Genomic DNA, 22606 nt, shown 5'->3' with positions numbered 1-22606 from the left:
ATCTGTAGCGCCATAGAAATTTTCGCGTCATTTCCGTAATTTTAAACGGAAACTGGTCAGCTCGCGACGTAAAGAAAATCAGTTAGCGGTGATGGTTGGAAAAAAATACGGTTCAACCTGGTAAACAAATAGAAGAGCTGGTTCAGTTGTTCGGTTGTCGACGGAGTCGCCGTAGACCATGTCCGCCCAGGCTCAGATGAGAGCGCTGCTCGACCAGCTGATGGGAACAGCGAGGGATGGTGAGTAGCTGTGGGAGCTAACGGAGCTAGCCAAGATGGAGGCTCTGCTGAGGCTGGCTTGTGTTGGCGAGTGGTGGACAGACCTGCTTGAATGGATGTACCACGGAGCGCTGCTTCTTAACACAGGAAAACTGCTTCCAGGCCTTAAAATGAGTTCTAAATTTAGCGCTTACTATATCCATCCGCCGTGTTTAGTTTACATTGACATAAATATGTGCATTTTATCCTTCCTAAAATGTGGGCTAAGTTAGCTCCAGCTCGTCTGGTGTTTATTGTGGAGTTAGGAAAGCCGCCGGCGCCATACTGCCACGCGCTGGACCATGTCCAACCAACCCACCGGATTACGCTTATAACGGAATAATTAACTCATAACTACTGTTCTTAATTTTTAATACTTAGTTACATTTCTGCCCCACATTGGCTTTAAATGCTAATTTGATTTAGCTTCTGTGGAATTAAATTTCCAAAAAAAGTATTAGGCAAACATGCGCGTTTTAATTGATGCAGTAGTTCATTAAATTGATATTTATTATATGTAATAAATAACAATGACTCTGCGCTAACATCAGTTGATTACGTGTTTAAGGTGCCTTTCATAAGTATTGAACTTTTTAACATTATGACCACAAACAACTAGATATTTCCCTGGATAAACATAAAGTTTAAACAAATCTGTGGCATGCATCTTTAATATAGTGCCTTTTAGATTAGGTTTATTGGAACCTAATTCCCATAAATTATGTCCACATGTTAGTCGCATGTTATGTTCACATACAGTCCACATGTTTGTAATTTAATCTGAGTCTAACAACAAGAACTGCAGATGTTCTGGTTCTGGCCTACAACCTGCAACTGGTAATAACTCTGGCTTGAAACGATAAAGAGTCAAATAATCATTCAATGTAAATATAAACTGCAGGTTCAAGTAGTTTCTTATGTAATAAATTGAATTTCCACAATATATTGATACTAAAGAAAACCAGTGATACTGATTTAGATCTATTTTTTGTCAAGTTGGTAACTGTATACTTTAATTTTCAACGAATTCTAGCATCACAAAATGTTTCCGTTTTATATTTATATTAAAACCTAAAACCAGAAATAAGTTGGAGTTCTTCAAAAACGACAAATTTTCCTAAAGGAGGTTATTATTATTTAGTTTTTTTTAACTGAAGGTTTGTCTCATTTATCTGGCCTGGGAGCAAATATGGCTGCTGGGTTTGTAAAGGCTGCAGAAAACTGTAGTGGCAGCATGATGCTGCGGGGGGCGTGTCCAAACCTTTTACCAAAACTGTGAAGCTTCAAAGTTCAGGAGAGCCACAAAAAAGTTTTGTTTACTTTTTAATTGATTTTGTTTCTGTTGAATAAACTAAACATCCGATATTAAAATGAATTAAATAAAAGTTTCTGTTGAAGAAACTGAATGTTTAAATCACACGGATCATAGATGGCATCATCTATGATGGACAATGAGCTAAATTTGGGGATGATTGTTGTTCAGAACAAAACGTCTGAGCTGTAAATGTGTCTGTTTCTTCAGCCCAGTTTAAGAAATGTGTCTGATTTTGCTTTGAATCCCTGAATCTTTGATCTTATCTTCATCTAAACTAAAGTCAAAGGAAAATTTGTGCTTAATTAACAGAGAAAACCTAAAAATGTCCTTTTCATGAAGAATTGAATTTGATGTTCAGGTGGCCGACCTTGACCTGACTTGAACCTTGACTCTGGAACTGCAGGCAGGGGCCACACAAAGTCAACTCAAGGGCCACAGATGGCCCCCGGGCTGCACTTTGTTCGTCCCTGGCTTAGATCAAATTAAAACTTGTGGTTGTAAATTACAAATTTGAAAAGATTCAATACTTTTGGAGGCACTTAAAGCATTTAATTATTTATCAGCCCTGTCACCATAACTAATGTTAAATGATCAATCGTCTAGAATTTATTGCGATAAACGATAGTATCGTTGGTTTGAGATCATTTTCCAGTAATGTAATAATACAAGATCACATCTCAAACTCTAAATTGTGATGAACATTAAACTCTGGAACTGGAAGACATTTTGAATATCTAAAATAAAAAACAAAACAACAAATGAAATGAATTCAACAAAATTATCCTTCAAAATAAGAGACCAAAACACCAGACTGAAGACCTTTATCATCCAGTTTATGGTAGAAAAACGCTAAATGATGCAAATAGAAATGATTGGTTTATCTTAGTTAATGGATTAATGTGTCGATCATTTATCGACATTTTCAGGTTTGTTTTTTTGTGGCCTCTGAAGCACTGGCGGCTCCATCTGTTCAGTCACAGCGGGTCTGTGTGGTGTGCGTGTGTGATCACATTCATTTCTGATTCTTCCCATACATGTGTTGCATACAAACTGAACAATTGTGGCCCCTTTATTTTATTCATTAAGGTTCAGTGTATCATTGCCAGCCTACATCAATCTGCAAGGGAGTTGCAGAAAAGCCTCATGTTCATCGAGCCGTGAGTCACACATGATTTTTAAAGCTGTTATGATCAATATCCAAACAATTTCTCTGCCTTCCGGAGTTTATTGTAGCTTTTTATTTAAATAATCGTATAATTCCTCAGTGGCACATCAGTTACCTTCAGCTAACACGTCTAGTTGCGTTGTTTCCATACGAGCCGACAGGCTGCAACGCCTTTACACGGCAGATTAAAGATTAGCAATCCACTCGTTTACAATCTGACTTGTGTATGACTCCCAACTTCTTACTGCAGGTTTGGGCCAGAAATCTGTTCCCATTTAAACTTTTCTGCAGCGGGTTTAAAATTCTGCAGCTGAGGTGTTGAAGATGCAGAAGGGTACAGTATGTGGTGCAGATCGCAGTGTGTATAACCGCATTTCTTTCCCTTGGATTCTTTTTTTAAGTGTTTTATTGTTATGAAAGGCTTGGCTGGAGATTTTTATCAAAGTGATTTTTTTTTTGTGCATTAGTTCATTTGTTCTGTCCAGGAACGTATTAAAAACATAATTTATGCTTTTAGTTAGAAGTAAATCTCATTTCGCTGCTACCAGCTGGAGACGCACCGATCCACGTTTTCACTTTTAGTGTCGATGTCTGAGGTTTGGTTCTGATCCGATACAGAAAAACATCTGGATTTATTTAAACACATAAACCTACTGAATTGGAAATGTATTTACTAACTCTGCTCTTAAACATGTAAAAACAAAACGACTTTAATTTGTTCAGTCCGTTAGGATTCAAACAGCCAAAGGAAAATAAATCAGACAAAAACAAAATATTAGATATAAACGGCAGCAAACTGTCAGAAAGTTTGTTTATTGATATAATGTAAAGTGAATAGAAATAGACTGAATAGATTGGGCCCATTGCCACTGATATTTTTCCAATATCGGCACCGATACAGATATTGATAGTGGGTCGGTGTGTCTCTGCTTCCAGCAGCATTGTGGGCCTTAACATGATTTATTGATTCTTTGGGAAGGTAAGAACCAGACATACAGCAGTAAGATCTACATGTGTAACATCTATGTTGACTATGATTAACACAGAAACAGATATGAGTCCAGTTCCCTTAAAGGGAAGGTTTGTACGGTACCTGTGACAGCTGCAGCTAACATTAGCGTAGCCTAACTCTTCCTCCTCCTCTTCCTCACTCTTCTTCTCTTGTTTCAGGCGACGAGACGCGGCAGAGGGTCAAGTTCACCGACGAGCGAGTCTGCAAGAGTCACCTGCTCAACTGCTGCCCGCACGACATCCTGTCTGGAACGGTGGGTCACGCTTTCACGCCCCAAAATACGCCGGTAACCACGGCAACCGTTACTGGGCGACAAACCGGCCCAGAAGTTATCACCATAAACGATAATATTGTTGTTTAAATGGCATAACAATAATTTGAGAACAGATTGTCAGGCTTTAAATTGTGATGAACATTTAACTCTGGAACTGGAAAACATTTTAAATGTCCAAAATAAATAAACAAACAACAAACAAAATGAATTATGAAGTTTCTCTAAACAAGATCTTTTTTAGTAGTAGCAGGTTGTTGCTAGGCAACCAAAGAGTTGGTGAGTTAGTGATTGAACCAACCTAGCTTAGCTAGCAGTGAGAGGTTGAGCAGCTAGCTACTATAAACACTGTTAAACTTTAATCTGTTACACAGTCGTCTGTTTTTCACACTGTTGGATAAACAGGCTGCTGTGGTCAGTCTGTTTATTTAACATTAATATTCCTTTTGTAAACAGCATGGTTTGTAATGAACAAACGTTTTCACCTGACTTTAATTGCGTTTCTGATTTACTAGAAACACTGTAATTGTGAAATAGTTTTTTCCACATTAGTGGAACATCAACAGAGTTTTGCACATTTGTAATGGAAACGCAGAGACTGAGGAATCATTTCAGACCTAATTTATTACATAAAATCCATGAAAGTTTGTCTTTTTCTGGACAGAAAGAGAAAAATTACACAGAATATTTATTAAAACCTGCATCTTAAACAATTTTGTACATATTCAGATGCATAAACGAGTTTATTTGAGTTTGATTGTGTTAAATAATTTCTGTTGTTTTGCAGCGTATGGATCTGGGCGAATGCACAAAGATCCACGACCTGGCGCTGCGAGCCGACTACGAAATCGCCTCCAAGGAGAGAGATCTGTTCTTCGAGCTTGATGTAAGTGACGACCTTCAGAAAATGATTATTGGTTATTGCTAATCAGTCTTGATGATCAGATAAATGTTTGTTTCCCCCTGAAGGCCGTGGATCACCTGGAGACGTTCATCGCCGACTGCGACCGGCGGACAGAGTTAGCCAAGAAACGGCTGGCTGAGACGCAGGAGGAGATCAGCGCAGAAGTGGCTGCGAAGGTGTGTGTGTGTGTGTGTGTGTGTGTGTGTGCGTGCGTGCGTGCGTGCATGTGTGTGTGTGTGTGTGTGTGTGTTGGCTGCGCAGCTAAACCCATCATGCATTGCTGCATTTCAGGCTGAGAAGGTCCATGAGCTGAACGAGGAGATCGGGAAGCTGCTGGCGAAGGCGGAGCAGCTCGGCGCCGAGGGCAACGTGGACGAAGCCCAGAAGGTTCTGCAGGAGGTGGAGAAGGTCCGCACCAGGAAAAAGGATGCCGAGGTGAGTCAGGAGAGCCGCCGGGAACAGGAAATGCTTCCCCTTCTTAAAGGTAACACCGCGGGTTTTCTTTTCCCCTCGTCTTCGTCTGGCAGGAGGAATACAGAAACTCCATGCCAGCCTCCAGCTTCCAGCAACAGAAACTCCGCGTCTGTGAGGTTTGCTCCGCCTACTTGGGTCTCCATGACAACGACCGCCGCCTGGCTGACCATTTTGGTGGGAAGCTTCACCTGGGCTTCATCCAGATCAGAGAGAAACTGGACCAACTAAAGGTACGCGCCGAACTTCCCCTTTAAAACTCTTTTTAAAGGTGATCTGCTACGCAAAGTTCACATTTTACACGTTTTTCTAATTCGATTTAAGTTTCTACTGGTTCTAAACAACAACAAAAATACCATAAGCAATTTAAAAACACCCAGTTCATTTTCTTTTAGTGTCGGGAAAATTAACTGTTTCAAAAACTTTTATGATGTAACGTCACAAATCAGCAGCCACTCCCCGTTACCTAGCAACCCAAGCAAAGTTCCAGCATGTTTGGTCAGCTGGTTTCTCTGCCATATGCGCTTCTGCTTTTCAACGATATAGGGTTGTCTTATTGCACATCTATTTTGCAGCCATTTTCATGTGAGTGTAATTGTTGAGTTGGGTTCATGGCCAGTTGCAGCTTATTTGGATTTAAAGCAACAAGACACAAAAAAACGGCTCATTGTGAAAGAAAATCTAATTATTTAAGAATAGTTTTGTTCAAAAAATAAACCGTAGATCCTGACCTGTTGGTGGAACCATACCATCGCCTTTAATCTGTTTTGTTTTTTAAAGTAATTTTGACTAAACTTGGAGTGAATATGAAGAACTAAGGAACCAGATTAGAAGTGTTGCTTCAGATAGATTTTCTTTCTCTTTAAATATTTTGTTTTTTATCAGAAAACGGTGGTTGAGAAGCAGGAGAAAAGGAACCAGGAGCGCCTAAAGAGAAGAGAGGAGAGAGAAAAAGAGGAACGGATGCGGAAGAGGTAAGAATGGAAACGTTCAGCCTTCGCTGGTCATGGTGCCGAGAGTTAACGTGACCCGGTTTGTTTCCCAGGACTCGGTCTCGCAGCAGAGAGCATAGAAGGTGAGCTGAGTTTTTATTTCATGAGAAGCTTTAGGGTAAGTTCTGGATTTGAAGCGCTTCCTTGTGTTTTTCTCTTCAGGTCCCGTTCACGTGACCGCAGACGGAGGCGCTCGCGCTCCGCGTCCCGGGACCGGCGCCGCTCGCGCTCACGCTCCAGGGACAGGAAGCGGCGGCACCGCAGCAGATCCCGCTCCCGCAGCCGAGGGCATCGCCACAGCCACGAGCAGAGCTCCAGACACAAGTAGGAGCCGCAGGCCGCAGGGCTGCTTCTCTAGATACATGACTTTTTGCTATCTGTCTTTTCTATCTTGCCATCTTTCTGTTTTTCTTTCCATCGTACTTTCTGCCTTTGTCTTTATCTTTCTATCTTGCTTTCTTTGTCTTTGTATTCTTTCCCTATTTCTATACTTCTTTTTTGTCTTTCTGTTTTGCTTTCTTTCTGTCCTTTTCTTTCTCAGCACGGAGGTGAATAATGACTGCAGATGTAAATGTTTGTTTCTGCTGTTGTGACTTTATCAGATTTACCTGTCAGCTTATCGACCGTCTGATTGGCCGTTTCTCTCAGGTCGTCCAGGGACCGCGAGCGTTCGTCTCGAGACCGCTCCCGGGACCGAGACAAGCGGGACAGCTTGAACGGCCGGTCGGACTCCCGCCGGGGCGAGGAGCGGGACGCCGGAGGGGATTTCTGAAGACCAAACGACGGCGACTCGTTGCCTCCCGTCTCTCCACTCTGTCCGTTTTTATTAAACATAGTCGTTGCCTTCCTGCGTCTCATCGTCTCCATATTTGGTCATGCAGTCGCCTCCAGCTAAACCATGACACGACTTCGGTTTCATCAGACCAGATGGCTGCAAACGTATTAAATTAGTCAAAAAATCCTAAAATGCAACTGATTTTACTCCTTTATTTTTTTTTCTGATGTTTTTTGATAAAGGTCTGTAAATATGTCCGTCTGGAAGGCCCCGCCCTGTTTTGTCCCTCGGAGGCTTCCTTCCTGCTGTTGTGGTCACATGCTTTTCTTGAACGTCTCCCAGTTTAAAAACGTTTCTAATTCAGAGCCAAACAGATTTTAAACTTGTAGTCTTGCTGCATCTCCACTTTAAAAAAAACAAACATGAAAAAATAGTTTTATTTTCCGATTCTGGAACTAAAAAAAATAAAAGTAGTGAGCTCGACCCGGTTCTGTTCCGTTCTGGTGACGAGTTTCCTGTTAGTTTCACCTTTTCTCTTTAATTTAACAGCATCTACTGTTGGCATGGAAACGATCCGACAGTCATCGATCATTACGGCCCGTTTAGTGTAGAGAGCAGGTTGAATGGATGCTTTGCTCCCCTGATTTGTTCAGTTTGGCTGAAATCTTTTCTTTAAAGTCACAATAAAAAAACTTTTATTGTCGTCTCGTTTTTGTTCCATTTGGATTTTCAGCTAAATGAGTGAAACCAAGACAGGAAGGAGCTTAAATATTTATTTTGCACAGCAGAGAAAACGTCTTCATCCACAGAAACCGCCGGATGCCTTAAATGAGCAGAATAAAAGTCACTTTAACCGCCTGAGTCGGATCAGAACCAGCCGAGCGTCTTGACGTTGCAGCTCACAACGTGCTGCTCTCCAGCTTCAGATCCACTTTCTGCTTCTGCTTCTCCATGACGGCCTCCAGCTCTGTGGCCCGCTTGGCGTCCTGCTCACACAAACAACCAAGTTAAAGGCGGTTTGGACCCGGTTAGCAGTACCGGCTTCAAAACCCGGAAAACCTTCAGAATCATCAGCCAACAATCCTAAAGGTTTAGATTTTTTTTTTTTTAAATCTAAAAACAGATTTTTGTGTTTTCCAAAAAACAAAAGTTAGTAAACTTGAAAATGATTTTAAAAATCTGAATTTGGAAACTTTCTTATTCCAGACAAGCAATAAGGCGCCATTTAGAAAATTAGTCAAAAATTAACAGCAAAGTATTTTTTTATTTAGCCTGAGAAAAAGATGGAAAAACATTTTTAAAAGTCACATTTTCACCATGAATGAAGATTAAAACTAAATGTTTAACTTTAAAGTAAATATTTTAATTTGTGAGCCAAACATTTAGCTTGGAGCTAAATAATTAGCTTCAAACCAAACCAAGCTAACATTTGGCTTAATATTACTTAAATTGTGGGCTAAACATTCAGATTGCTAACTACTGTAAGCTTTCAGTTAGCTACATATTAGACCATCATGCTGTCCGGTGCTGATATTCCCATTATTCTAAAATGGAAATATCGAGGTTAGAGAAGAAACCGAGGTTTTTATTATGTGCCTCGGTAAAGGCCGACGTGTTTGATGCTTCAATGTTTTCTGAACAGGTCGGTGTTGAAGAAAACTTCGTTTAATGAAGGGAAGATAAATGAATCATGAAATGCGGTTTTACCTCCAGCAGGGCTTTCTGCACAGTGAGCTGGCTGTAGACCCGGACTCCTTCATCCGGCAGCACGGCGCGCAGTTCCTCCTTATTCAGCGAGAAAAGCTGCGCTCCTGTCAGCACGCTGAGGCAGTGGACCGTCCTGACACACACACACACACACACACAGGTGAGACCCGCAGGTCACCTGAGCAGGCTGGGAACCAGGCGGCGGTCACTCACGGGTCGCTGAAGCCCTTCCCCCGCAGCCACTCGGCCACCTCCTCCGGGGGAGAGTGGTAGTCCAGCGGGACGGCGGTTTCTGCGGACCGGTGGATGACCAGCGGTTTGTTCAGGCTGGCCTTCCCGTTGGTCAGCCTCTGCAGCAGCTCGTCGTTCACCAGCATCACTTCACGTTCACACAGATAATCAATAAACCAGCCTGAATGCATCACTTCCCATCACAAGAAATCACAGAAAACAGCGATGGAGAATAAAAACGAAAACGTTTTTATGACAAGTGGGAAAATAATTTAACAAAATGGAAAATTTTACTTGTTATTCCCTTTTCAATATAAAAAACTCATTTAAATAGAAAATCTATGCTGGCGTGTTAGGACCCTGGTAGATAGAAAAACAGGAAATTTACACCAAAATATCAGGAATTTTTGTTTGAAAAGTTGAAAATTTGCTAGAAAGGAGACAATTTTTAGAGAAAGTTTTGAGAAACAAAAAATGTAAAAATTTCTGAGTTCAAAAAGTCATAAATGTACAAGAAAAAGTTGAAAAGTTTGTAGAAATTTTCTAGGAAAAATTTGGAAATTTCTGATTTAAAATCGTTCCGATCTTTCCATAAAAATAAAAAATTAAAATGTTTCTACTTTTTTAGTTTCCCCCCCCCCCCCCCCCCCAATATGTCTAAGATTAATCTCAAAGTTTATCTCCTTTTTGGCAGAAATGTTTTCTTTTCTCTGTTCTAACAAGATATTTTATATTCCAGTTTACACTTTGAATATTTACTTAACATCGTTTCTGGGCCAAATCCTGTAAAAACCAGGGAAACTTATTGAATGTTTCAGAATCAAAGCAGGTGGAATAAAGAGATTCTCACCTTTATCGGTCTCGTCTGCCACCGGCCCGTGTTGGCTGTAGGTGGGCGAGCCGCGGCGCCGCTGCGGTGAGTGGGACGGGGTGGGCAGCAGGGTGGGCGGGCTGGGCAGCAGGGTGGGCGGGCTGGGCGGAACCGGACTGGCCGACTTCAGGAGCGGAGCCGGCGGAGGAAGCTGCAGCGACGGAGAGGTAAACAATGCTGCAGCTCGCTCTGTGTGTGTGTGTGTGTGTGTGTGTGTGTGTGTGTGTGTGTGTGTGTGTGTGTGTGTGTGTGTGTGTGTGTGTGTGTGTGTGTGTGTGTGTGTCTCACGCTGGGGGGCCTGCTGCTGCTGCTGGGACTCTCTATGTGCTCCACCGGCTCCAGGACGGTGAAGGGAACGAAGCCCGACTGGCCGAACCGATTACGACATTTCCACCAGCGCTTCGATGACTCGAGCACCTGATTATAGACGGAAGTGATCAGGAAAAACCGGTAAAACACGTCATAAAAATTAGAAGTGTACAAAAGGGAAATCATGCATTGTCAACTGAAGTGAGCCAACGACGATGATAGACGTAAATAAGCTAGCTAGCTAGCTAGCTAGCCAGTTATTTAGCTATTGCTTAATTTTAAAAATATATTTATAGTTTTCAGAGATTATGTTTTTTAGATTAATCTCAGAATATTTTTCTGGAATATTGCAGAGTTTCATAAGTCGAAAATCTGCTAGCTACAGAACCAGAACCAGAGCTAGCTAGCTAGCTCTCTATATATAATATTCACACATTAATCAAGCAAAATTAGATTAAAAGTTTGACATTTAATGACATTTTATGAACGTTTTATTTGTGTTTCTAGGCTGACCTCCAGAGTCTCGCCGTGCTGCACCGACAGCTCGCTGTTGTTCCTGGCGATGAAGTCGTAGCTGCACCTGTAGAGCCGCTCGGCCTCCGCCGGCGCTGCGGGCCTGGAAGCAGCAGAGGCAGCGTGAGGTTCCGCTGCAGCCACGCAGCCGCGGGCCGCCGGACAGCTCTTACTTACTCTTTGCTGTAGATTCTGATTTCTGGAGGAGCTGGATGCTGCACCTGCTGCTGCAGCTGCTGCAGGTAAACAGGAAATGATGTCATGAGTTAAAACCATGTATCCCAGTTTGCTTCAATAGGTTTGAAATTACAAAACACAAAGTCAAAGTAAAATAAAACATTTTCTTCATTTTTGTCTCCAATGAAAAGGTGAAGAAGCATTTTCTGCATTCATATTTAGCACCTCGTTTACTTTGATACCGTAAATAAAATCTGGTTCTACTGATAACCTTCAGACGCCACGTCATTAGTACGTCATTACGTCATTAGTAAATAAAGTCCAGCTGTTTGATTTCATCTGAAATCGGCAACATTTTGACCTTCAAATTATTTCTGTAGAGTGAAAAATGTACCAACAGGAGCTTTTAGTTAAATATTTAGCTTCAAGCTAAATCTGAAGCTAAATGTTTAGCTTCAATTTAAATAGCTAGTTCGCTAAATACTAAATTAAAAATAACAAAATACCTAGATTAGCACTAAATATTGAGCTTTATTTTGGAGTTAGATACTTAACTGCTGTTTAACAACCTACTTAACTTGCTAACTAAATACTTTAAAAAAGCAACTACATAGTTAGCTTGGTGCTAAATATTTAGCATACTAACTGCTATTTTACAAACTATTTAGTTTACTAACTAAATATTTAATTTGCAGTTAAATGTTTAACTTTCTAACTGCTATTTAATAAGCTACCGTATTTAGCTTGGTGCTAAATATTTACTTTAAAAAATAACATATTTAGCTTGAGAATGAGTTATTGCATTATTATGCTACTACCATTATACTACTCAAAACAACAAAATTATAATTTATCGCAATAACTTCTGGGACAATTAATCGTCCAGAAGCGATGGTTCTGGTGACGGTTCTGCCTGATCCGTTCAGGTGGTCAGAGGAGCGTCAAGGTGCAGCTGAGACGCCGCCGCCGTCTCCTGACCTCGGTGAACCCAGGTGAGCTGAGCCGGGCTCAGGTGTTCCGTACCTCCTGTTTCACTCGGTGGGCCTCGTGTTTGTGCTGTGACTCGACCGGATCCTCCCAAACCTGCCCGTCCGCCCGCACCGCTTCCGGCTTCCAGCCGCTCAGGAACACCGGGTTGTACGGAGCGACAGGTCCTCTGAGCTGAGCGCTGGGAGGGAACACTGCGTTACTGACTGCTGTCGTCACCTGAGCTCAGGTGTGTTCAAAACCCAGGCTGGGTTCAGTATTAACCTGCTGGTTCTGCTTTTGGTTTCAGGAACATTAAACAGAAACAGCTGGAATAGCAGCAAGTTTAAAAAAATACATTTACAGCAATAATTTGGGTTATTTAACCTGTCAGACGACATAATATCATATTTTATTTATTCACTTAGAAATGCCACAGTTTGAAACACAATATTTCATTAGCAAGCAAAATATTTAACTGGCTGAAATAAATATGTAGATAGCAAGAAAACAAAATATTATATTTATAGACATATTTAACTTTAAACACTTAAAGTTAAATAAATAATAATTTAACTCTAAATGTTTATAGAAGTATAAATATTTATAATATTAATTGTAAATATTAATATTTATTTAGCTTGGAGTAGCTAAATATTGAGTTTACAAACTCAATATTTAGCTTAGACACTAAAATCTTAAATACTTAAATATTAACTAACTAGTTAGCTCCAATGTTGCTAGATTGTTACTAAAGTTTTAGGTAGCAAACTAAATATGTAGCTAAATATTTAAATTGGAGCTAAATATTTAGCTTGCTAACAAATATTTAGTTTCAAGCTTTCTGTCTTAAGAGTATTAATGATCTTGAGGCGGGACTGGATCGATTGATCCGTTGCTTCTGACCGGTGGAGGGTCCAGTTGGGCCCCAGAGCCGTCCAGAGCGCCGCCTCGTCCTCGTTCAGCGTCTCCTGCAGCAGCGACACGGCCGAGCTGCTCATGGCCGGGCTGGACACCGCCGCTCCGAACGCCGGACCGCCCGTCGTTTTCACCATCTGAGGACCAGAACAGTCAGCAAGAACCAACCAGGACCAGCTAAACGGTTAATTAAGCATCCAACAGCCAATCAGAGGCGAATTAAACATCAGCCAATCAGAGGCAGAGTCTGGCTGAAAACAGGAAGTAGAAAAACTCAACCGGTCTAGATTATTTCTGCTGAGTAAAACCTGCTAATCTGAGCTTCCAACCGGTACCGGATCGGTTCAGGAACCGGATCAGAACCCGGCTGCTTCCTCTGGGAACTGTAAACAGAAAAGCTGCTGGTTCCCAGTAAAGCTGCTGGTTCCCAGTAAAGCTGCTGGTTCCCAGTAAAGCTGCAGGATTAGAGTATTTAGAGATGAAACATGTTTCCAGGTGTTTTTCCACCTGCAGCTGAAACCAGCCGCTCTTCTTCTGTGGTTCCTTAAAGAACCAGGTGTGGTTCCACCTGCAGAACGTTCCAGTCGTCTGGACTTGATAAACTCTAAACATGTACAGGACATTTTCTATTGATCACATTTAGCTGTTTTGTGCCGCATGTCTTTTAGTCCAGCTTCTTATTTAAATAAACCTTTAAACAATATATTATTTTAATAATATTTAACATTTAAATAAACATTATTTAAATGATCATCTTCAGTAGTTTTACAGTTCTGAGAATTGAGGAGAAATTTTTCTATATTTTGTTGATTTAATCTTTCAGATTTTCTTTAAAAACATTTTTGTCTCCATGTTTCTTAGGAAACAAGAAAAATACGGAAAATGATGGAAAAAATGAAGGATGATGACATCATCAGATTTTCTTTCTTTTCTTCCATCCTTTCTCCAAAGGTTTTCTCTCTAATGTCTTCCTGTTTCCTGTCTTCATGTGTTTCCTGTCTTCATGTGTTTCCTGTCTCCCTGTTTCCTGTCTTCATGTGTTTCCTGTCTCCCTGTTTCCTGTCTTCATGTGTTTCCTGTCTTCCTGTTTCCTGTCTTCATGTGTTTCCTGTCTTCCTGTTTCCTGTCTTCATGTGTTTTCTGTCTTCCTGTTTCCTGTCTTCATGTGTTTCCTGTCTTCCTGTTTCCTGTCTTCATGTGTTTCCTGTCTTCCTGTTTCCTGTCTTCATGTGTTTCCTGTCTTCCTGTTTCCTGTCTCCCTGTTTCCTGTCTCCCTGTTTCCTGTCTTCATGTGTTTCCTGTCTTCCTGTTTCCTGTCTCCCTGTTTCCTGTCTTCATGTGTTTCCTGTCTTCCTGTTTCCTGTCTTCCTGTTTCCTGTCTCCCTGTTTCCTGTCTCCCTGTTTCCTGTCTTCATGTGTTTCCTGTCTTCCTGTTTCCTGTCTCCCTGTTTCCTGTCTCCCTGTTTCCTGTCTTCATGTGTTTCCTGTCTCCCTGTTTCCTGTCTTCATGTGTTTCCTGTCTTCCTGTTTCCTGTCTTCATGTGTTTCCTGTCTCCCTGTTTCCTGTCTTCATGTGTTTCCTGTCTCCCTGTTTCCTGTCTTCATGTGTTTCCTGTCTTCCTGTTTCCTGTCTCCCTGTTTCCTGTCTTCATGTGTTTCCTGTCTTCCTGTTTCCTGTCTTCCTGTTTCCTGTCTCCCTGTTTCCTGTCTCCCTGTTTCCTGTCTTCATGTGTTTCCTGTCTTCCTGTTTCCTGTCTCCCTGTTTCCTGTCTTCATGTGTTTCCTGTCTCCCTGTTTCCTGTCTTCATGTGTTTCCTGTCTTCCTGTTTCCTGTCTTCATGTGTTTCCTGTCTCCCTGTTTCCTGTCTCCCTGTTTCCTGTCTCCCTGTTTCCTGTCTTCGTGCTCCAGACCTACCATATCCAGAGGTTTGAAGATGTGGTGCACCAGCTCCTCGGACGACGGACTAGCGATGGTGGATTTCAGCCGAGCCTGGAGGGAAAACCACAGCTGGTCGTTACACCTGGAGGCTCGGCAGCCGATAAACGGTGAGTCCAGTAAAAACACGAACCAGCAGGCAGAGACTGTATTTAAACTTCTGGAAGATGTCGATGAACTCGTCCTCTGACGGCGGCCGGGCTTTTTCCGCTAGCAGATCGTCTGGAAGCCAGTGAACACGCCAGTTATTCCCACTCTGAGGGGAAGCTTTTACTTTGAAAAGCATCAGGCGGCGTTTACCTTCAGCAGTCTGCTTCTTGCTTTTCTTCTTCTTCTTCTTCCTCTGGGTCAGGAGGTTTGAGGCGTCGGCCGTCTGCTGCAGCTTCCCCATGAACGACTCGATGTCGTCGAAGCAGTGGTTCAGGATCGCCTGAGGTACGGGAGGCACAACTGTATTTACTGTGTTTGGGAACAAACGCTGCACTGCAAAAACACAAAGTCTTACCAAGTATTTTTGGTCAAGTTTATTGCAAATAAGACAAAACAAACTTACAGAACAGTTTGTTTTAGGTAAATAAGTCCTTAATATTTATGAAAAACTAAAAGTCCCAATGGAAGATTATTACTCTCATAGGAAAATGTCTTGTTATAAGTATAGCTAATACTTTCTAAGCTAAATATTTAGTTTGGATCTAAATATTTTGCTTGCTAAAATATTTAGTTTTGAGTTAAATGTTTTGTTTGCAAACTAACTTTTTAGCTCCCTAACTAAATATTTAGTTTACAAGCTAAATATTTAGCATGTAAACTAAACATTTTGTTTTGAACTGTAACATTTACACAGACATTTTTGATCAAAATGAAACTTTATAACATGATTTTATTCATCTTTGACTGTTGGTGGAATTTATTTACAATTTTTTTGTATTTCAAGTCAATAATTCCTTAATATTGATGAAAAGGTTTTAGCTCCACTGACAGATTATTGCACTTATAATATGGAAAAAATGTTTTGTTATAAGTGGAACTAAAACTTTTTAAAATATTAAGGAATTATTGACTTTAACAAGCTCCTCTATCTTGTTGAAAAGTTACTATAACTTTGTTTCGTCTAATTTTAAGTATAAAACCATATTTGCTTGAGAAACTAGTAAATCCTTGTTTTTGTGTTTTTGCAGTGTAGAAGTGAGGAATGAAACGGGAGCGTACCACTTCTCTCTCGGCTCGCAGGAAGGAGACGTCCGGCCCGTTTGGTCCGTTTGCTGTGGAATCGGTTCAGTTATGATCCTTTTAATCGGGTTTAGATTCACTGCTGACCCACAGACTGACGCCGCCGTTTTGTTCCTTACCTCTCAGTCCAGGGTAGGGCGGCGGGTTGACCGGCGGCGCGTTGGGCGCGTACGGGAACGGCGGGTTGGGGATGTCGTACGGCTCGAACATCTTCCCTTCGCTCTTAGGAATCCTGCCGGAGACGAGAGGCGACTTTTAAATCCTCGGCTTCAGGTCAAAGCTGCTGTTTGTTGTGTAAACGCCCTTCGGCAAGGACTGAAGAGTCAAATACGAAGTCAAAAACATGCAACACAAATTCTCCTCTCCTGATATTTACATCAGGGGTGTCCAAAGTGCGGGTCAGGGGCCATTTACGGCCCTCGGAATGATTCCTGGCGGTCCTTCATCACATATCATGCAGCTGATGCAGATGTCAAACAATGTTGTGGTGAAGTTTTCACTGATATCAGGTAAAGTAAAGCAAAGTATTCATCCAGGTTTCTGCTTTACATTTAATTTATTGTAATGGTAAAAAGAAAAATGCCGACCTGAGCGTTTTAGTTTAAGAAACTCATCAGAATTAAGCCAGACTGAGTTATAGTCTGTACTTGTTGCTAAAAAGATAAAAACAAGTTCAGAAGAAAATTTAAAATGTAGGATATGGTTTTTGTTGCTTTTGTTGTTTTAAATTTATGATTTACACATTTACAGAAATCCACATATTGTGGATTTAGTGTTTAGTTTATTGTTTAACTAGCTGGTCAAAATAAAAAAGTTCTTAACATTTTATTTCAACTTATTTGGCCTAAAAAGTTTGAACTCCCTGATTTAAATGCAAACCCTTTAACAGAAGCAGAATTACTGCTAAAAAAGAAATAAAGTAAAATACATAAACAAAGCTTGAAGTTAACTTTTAAATCTCACAGTTTAAAAATCCTACCTAATAATTCCCTCTTTTTCTGGGTGAATGTGATAGAAATGTGTGTTTCTGTCCGTCTTACCGTGTTCGGTTCGGTTTGCCCTTGGAGCCTCGGTGAAAGAGAAACCAGAGAGAGCAGCAGATCCTGTCAGCAAACTGTGTGTGTGAACGGCTTCGCTCTCCCTGTCACACCTTCTTAAGTTATGCAGAAACCGGTAAAACGGGTCTCAGCTGTTTAATCTGTCCCGCTGCGTTTCTGCCGCCCTGCCGGCCTTTTCAGCCCCGCAGCCGCAAAATGACATCAAAACCGACTGAGAAAAACTCAAACTAAGTCTGTTTCAGTCTGGGTTCTACTAGCAATATACACAGAAATAAAACAAAACTCACTTATAAACAGAAACTATACTCAAGTAAGAGTAAAAAAGTATTTGGTGAAAAGTTTGCTCAACTACTGAGTAACTGATCAAATTATCAATATTTAATATATAAAATTACATCATCAGACAAACCAAAATATAAAGTTAAGTGGAAATTTTGGTATTTTAAGGATGAAAATGACAATAATTCATATAAGTAACAAACTGCAGGTGTGTCTCTGGGGGGAGAAAAATCCAGAAATGTCACTCAAGTAAGAGTAGAAAGTGCAGCGTAATAAAAATACATTTTGTTCCAAAATTCACTGAAGTAAATGTAACTAGTTACTACGCAGCTCTGTCGTTATTATTTTAGCTTGTTTTAGGTCATATTGATTAAAAATCTGGTTGAATATTTCACTTATAACGAAACATTTTTCCATATTATAATTGAAATAATCTGCCAGTGGGACTAATTATTTAAAAAGAATAAATATTAAGGAATTATTGACTTAAAACAAACTGAAAAGTTGCTTTTAATTTAGTTTTTAGTCTTCAACCAAAAATTCAAACAAGTTGAAAGAAATTTATTTGGAATTTATTTTTATTTTGACTGATTTTGTTATTTAGTTTTATTATTATTGTTTTATTATTGTTCTGTATTTTATTTTGTTATGTGATTATGTTATTATATGAATTATTTAGATTTTGGTCTTTAAAATACCTAAATTTCCACATAAGTTTATTTTTAATTTGTCTAATGATGTAATTATTAAACATAACATGATTGATGTTTTTATCATTTTATCAGAACTTGTATCAGAAAGTATTTGATACCAAACACGTTTTTATTTTTTTAGTTCTGAACCCATTTCTGGTTTTGATATTTATACTACACTGAAAAAACAAACAGGTGATCCAACTTAAAAAACTGAGTTAATTTGTTACCAGTAATCAAATTAAGTAAGTATGTGAAATTGTCATGTTAAAGAAATGGAAATAAATTAAGTTTGACAAACTTATTTTTATTACATGTAACAAATTAACTTGTATTTTTAGCTCCATTCTGTTTTTTCAGTGTATAAACTAGATCAAAATACTTGGTAAAAGTTTGTGTTTTTGCAGTTTTGCGTTAATTTGAGAGAGTTTATCTCCATGTCAGTAGAGGTGAAATCAAAACCGTTAGATCTTTAGGAGTTTTTATGACATCAGATTAGATGTTTTCCAGGATTTTCCCTCCATATATTTCATACCTTTCGGCGTCGGGAGCCATCTTGCTGCTGCTGGAGACTTCGGAAACGACGCCTTTAATGTCTTCACCGATCAGCTCTGCCTGTGGGAAGGACCAGCATCAGCGAGGGAAGCCGAGCAGAGCCGGCCGGCCGCCGCCGCCGCCGCCGCCGCTCCTACCTGCATCGGTTCGCAGTTGAAGAAGTGAATGTCCGGCTTCTTCTGGTCGGAGCGCTGGCAGATCAGCAGCAGCAGCGAGGGGAAGTGCTTCTCCGTGTCGATGGTGTCGCAGCGGTAGATGTCTTGGAACGAGTAACGCTCCAGTTCGTCCTGCACGAAAAAACTCTTCAGTTTGAGTCCAGAAACTTCTGCATATGGGAGTTAAACAGCTGCTAAATCCTCCACGCCACCAGGGGGCTCCCAAGAGCAACAACATACCATCGAATAATGCAAACTAAATGCTTTTAGTCAAACTATCTCTCTATATTTTTATGTTTGGTACACAAATAATAGATTAATCTCTTGCTGCTGCTCCCATTGGCCATAAAATTGAGCAAATTAAAATTACAAAAATAAAGCAGATGTTGGTGAAATATAAAGTATGAAACTTGTTAACTTATTTACTGTAAATTTAGTGTAATCTGTTACACATAGAGTAACTGAGGAATGATAAAGCATCTGATGTTGACATCTTGGTATAGTTTTTTCCAAACTATAACACTTTCTGTGAAACTATCCCTCAGCATGACGCCACCACCACTTTGCTGCACAGTTAGTGAAGGGATTTATGCCTGAAAGCCAAACATACATTTGTATGTCAGATGGTCGAAACTCGGATATAACTGGATGTTCCAGCAGGACGATGGTCCCAAACACATCTAAACTGGTGGAATAAAAATAATAGAATTTATGAACTTTGCTAAAAGTTGGCTTTTCGACACTAACATTTAAACAAACTCTGATTAAAGATTCAGCAAAAATCAGACAAGAACCAGCCGAGTTTACTAACTTTGACAAGCAATGAGCAGCATCCCTAAAAAAGCTGCAGGAAAAACAGCAAAAAGAGCGGCTCTCACCTTCGGCGTCACACCTGAGGGGCTGCTGGGTGTTTTAACTCCCACACAGTTCAGCTTAAAACTTCATTTCTGGGCAATAAAACTGATGTGGAAACAAACAGTTTGTGGCGTTTAACGTTTAAATCTGACACTCAGCTGCTGAATTCATGTCTGACAAAAATCCACTCTGATGATCTTGTTCCCCACATATGGAACACCAAAAGAGCTGAAAAATGAGCAAAATTTCATGTGTGTTTCACACACTGATGTTGTATGTAAATAAAGCAAAAAACCAGCCAATCACAGACAGAGTTTTCATTCAGCTGTTAAAACGCCTGGGTGGATCTAGCCCTGCCTTCGAGGCGTAGCTCCTCCCCCTCTCAGCTCCTCCAGACTAGCCAGCAGCAGTTAGCTAACAGCTGCTGAGCTCATTATAGGAGCTGCTGCTCAGAGTAACTCCTATTACCCTTAAAGAGTTAATAGTGGAGCCATGTTGGGAATGACTTCCTGGAGGCGGAGCTTCAGAAAGAGGAGGAGTTTTTAAAGAGACAGGCCCAATTTCAAGGAGTTAAATCAGGAAGTTAAATTTCTTTTGAGTCATATTTGATATTTATAGGATTTTTATATGAACTGAAGGAAACTTGTAAACACAGTTGTGCTATAAAATGGCTCCCTGTGCCTGGAGAACATGACGCTGCTCCTTTAGTGGAAACATCATAATTCTAAAACTGTGTTTTTTCAGCGTCAGCAGAATATCGACAAAGATTTGCGCAGGTTTGAAACGGAAACGCGGCTCGTGCCTCACCTGACTGCTGGCGTCTCGGAAACGAAGCGAGTTGCTCCCAATGTCCAGCAGCATCTTCTGGCTCCACAGTTTGTTGTTGTCGGCCAGGAAGGAGAGGCGGGCCTGCGCCTCCTCCACGCCCTGGACGTTCCCGTCCTGCAGCGAGAACGTCATCAGGTGCTGCAAAAATAAAAAACACATCAAGTCACAAAGTTCATTTCACATCATTTCTTCCAGCAGAGTTTAGTAGCAACTTAATACATTTATTCAGTTACATTAACTTGAGTAACTTCTTTTGGAAAAATGGACTTTTACAAGTATTTTTACCTCGCTGTACTTTTAATTTTTACCTGAGTCATTTTATTTTGAAGTATTTCTGCTCCTACTTGAGTAAAATTTCTGGATTCTGAATGAAAAACAAACATGTTTTAACCACCAGACTCAGACTCACACCTGCAGTTTCTGTTACTGTTTCATGAGTTTTATTTTGAAAGAAACTGATTTGGAACATTTTTTTTCTTTTGCCTAATTTTATTTTTTTGTTACTTATATGAATTATTGTCCTTTTCATCCTTAAAATACCAAAATTTCCACTTAACTTTATATTTTAGTCTGTCAGATGATGTAATTTTTAAACATTAAATGATTGATAATTTGATCAGTTACTTTTTCTTTTTTTTTTTTTACCAAATACTGTTTTACTCTTGAGTATTTTCTTGGCTACTTTATATTTCTACTTGAAGTAGATCTACTGGTGGTGAGTAGTTTTTGTGCCCAGGTCTGGATGGAGGATCACGCTCTACGCTGATGATACTCACGTTTACCAGATGTTTCATGACTCGTGTCATCTTCTTGGCTGGAGGAAAGACAGAAAATGAATCTCAGACCTTTGAACAGATTTGGATGCTTTATCTAATCCTGATGTTGTATCTCTGGACAGCTGGCTTCATTCAAATCAACCTCCGATTGTTTTCCGGCTGCCAGCCGAGTCGTCTCCGCCTGTGAGCCGCCCAACCAGTCCGGCCAGCGAGCAATCTCACCCTGTACCTGCTCCAGTTTCTGCTCCTGTTTCTGTTTCTGCTCCAGTTTCTGCTCCAGTTTGTTCACACAGCGCTAACACTCTGTTCCTCTAAAACCTTCTGACTCCATCAGAGGAATTAAATTAGCTTCAGAGCTCAGAGATGCTCTGGAAATGTCAGTAAATCCAGTTTAGTCAGTCAGTAAAGTTTGACATTCCAGGTTAGAAAGATCAGAATAAACCAGTTTGTCAGTTCTTCCAGCTCTCCTTTATTATCTGTTCTTGTTAAATCGGTAATAATTTGACAGTCAAGTTTCTCTGAATCAACGGGACTGAAGTGATGAATCAACTCACCTGCAGCGGCTGCGTTTCCTGCGTTTCCTGCGGGTTTGCTGTGAGCCGGAGTCCGCCGGCGCCTCCGCGTCAGCGCCAAGGTGTGTCCCAACCCGCCCAACAGCCGAACCTTGGAGATGAAAATATTTACTTTGGATCGCTCACCTGAGCCGAGAGCAGCGACATCCTGAGCAAATAACAGCGTTTTAATAAACAGGGCTTTGTTTATTTAAAATACAAGATAATTAGTCTCTTTAAATGATAAGAAATCAAAGAAAATCTATAAAATAACCAGCCAAAGAAAGTTCAGTTGTTTTTACTGAACGGAAACCCAAACACCGACCGAACCGGGTTTGGTTCTGAGTTTGATCCGATTTTCAACCCAACAGTTTAAGTGAATATTTTCTATGTTTATAATAATTAAATAATAACTTGTTACGAAACAAGTCACATAACTTAGTAACTATTAAATAATGTGGAAAACTGCACGTCTTAAAGCGACAGTGAACCGTCACCATGGCAACAGAAAGTGACGCAGGCGCGTTCAGGATCGACTTTATTGCAGTGAACTTTGCCTTATACATGTATTTATTAATATCAGTGTTTTTATATACATTTATATTTCTATATGATTTAAGCCTCTGAAATTGTTATGTTTTGCTAAAAAGGGAGAAAGTTTGTAAGAGATTTTTTTTATTTCAAACATTTACTTGAACATGAAAATATGAATCTAATTTAAACAGGTGATCTATTTTTATTGTTGTATTAATTAAGAAAAAAGTTTGATTTTTGATCTAAATACCAGATGCCAGTCATGATAACTGAACAGTTTTTGTAAGTTGATAAATGTAAATT

The 22606-nt window shown here is 40.3% G+C and overlaps 2 protein-coding genes and 1 long non-coding RNA gene across 6 annotated transcripts; 2 read left to right on the top strand and 1 right to left on the bottom strand.

The window, feature by feature from the left end:
• Positions 1-29: 29 nt before the first annotated feature.
• Positions 30-7865, top strand: luc7l (LUC7-like (S. cerevisiae)). 3 transcript variants are annotated; one of them, XM_028034977.1, is made up of 11 exons: positions 133-239; positions 2659-2729; positions 3908-4002; positions 4808-4906; positions 4990-5100; positions 5216-5359; positions 5452-5628; positions 6281-6369; positions 6441-6470; positions 6550-6711; positions 7036-7865. In XM_028034977.1, exons 4-11 carry the CDS (start codon positions 4811-4813, stop codon positions 7157-7159), a joined length of 933 nt encoding a protein of 310 aa, XP_027890778.1. In that variant the 5' UTR covers positions 133-239; positions 2659-2729; positions 3908-4002; positions 4808-4810; the 3' UTR covers positions 7160-7865. The 3 variants fall into 3 exon arrangements, with proteins under 3 accessions (XP_027890766.1, XP_027890770.1, XP_027890778.1); XM_028034965.1 differs by lacking the exon at positions 2659-2729 and having other exon boundaries at positions 30-239; XM_028034969.1 differs by having other exon boundaries at positions 39-239; positions 2659-4002.
• Positions 7866-7921: 56 nt separating this feature from the next.
• Positions 7922-21921, bottom strand: eps8l1b (EPS8 signaling adaptor L1b). Of its 2 annotated transcripts, none has more exons than XM_028034930.1 (19): positions 21773-21921; positions 21219-21256; positions 20422-20580; positions 18742-18891; positions 18585-18664; positions 16140-16255; positions 16000-16052; positions 15091-15220; positions 14924-15012; positions 14770-14844; positions 12843-12991; positions 11994-12138; positions 10971-11029; positions 10794-10896; positions 10260-10388; positions 9951-10122; positions 9083-9248; positions 8870-9002; positions 7922-8148 (listed from the first exon to the last, which is right to left on the bottom strand). In XM_028034930.1, the coding sequence occupies exons 2-19, from the start codon at positions 21246-21248 to the stop codon at positions 8062-8064; spliced, it is 2025 nt and encodes a 674-aa protein (XP_027890731.1). In that variant the 5' UTR covers positions 21249-21256; positions 21773-21921; the 3' UTR covers positions 7922-8061. The 2 variants fall into 2 exon arrangements, with proteins under 2 accessions (XP_027890731.1, XP_027890740.1); XM_028034939.1 differs by having other exon boundaries at positions 16140-16252.
• LOC114155220 (uncharacterized) lies at positions 14767-16089 on the top strand. The gene is made up of 3 exons (XR_003597702.1): positions 14767-14900; positions 15008-15225; positions 15969-16089. It is a non-coding gene; the product is annotated as an uncharacterized LOC114155220 (long non-coding RNA).
• Positions 21922-22606: the final 685 nt, after the last annotated feature.

This window comes from Xiphophorus couchianus, chromosome 2, assembly GCF_001444195.1.
Source record: "Xiphophorus couchianus chromosome 2, X_couchianus-1.0, whole genome shotgun sequence".
Lineage (NCBI taxonomy): Eukaryota > Metazoa > Chordata > Actinopteri > Cyprinodontiformes > Poeciliidae > Xiphophorus > Xiphophorus couchianus.
The sequence above is the reverse complement of the archived record's forward strand: the minus strand, read 5'-3'. Positions and strand labels throughout refer to the sequence as shown.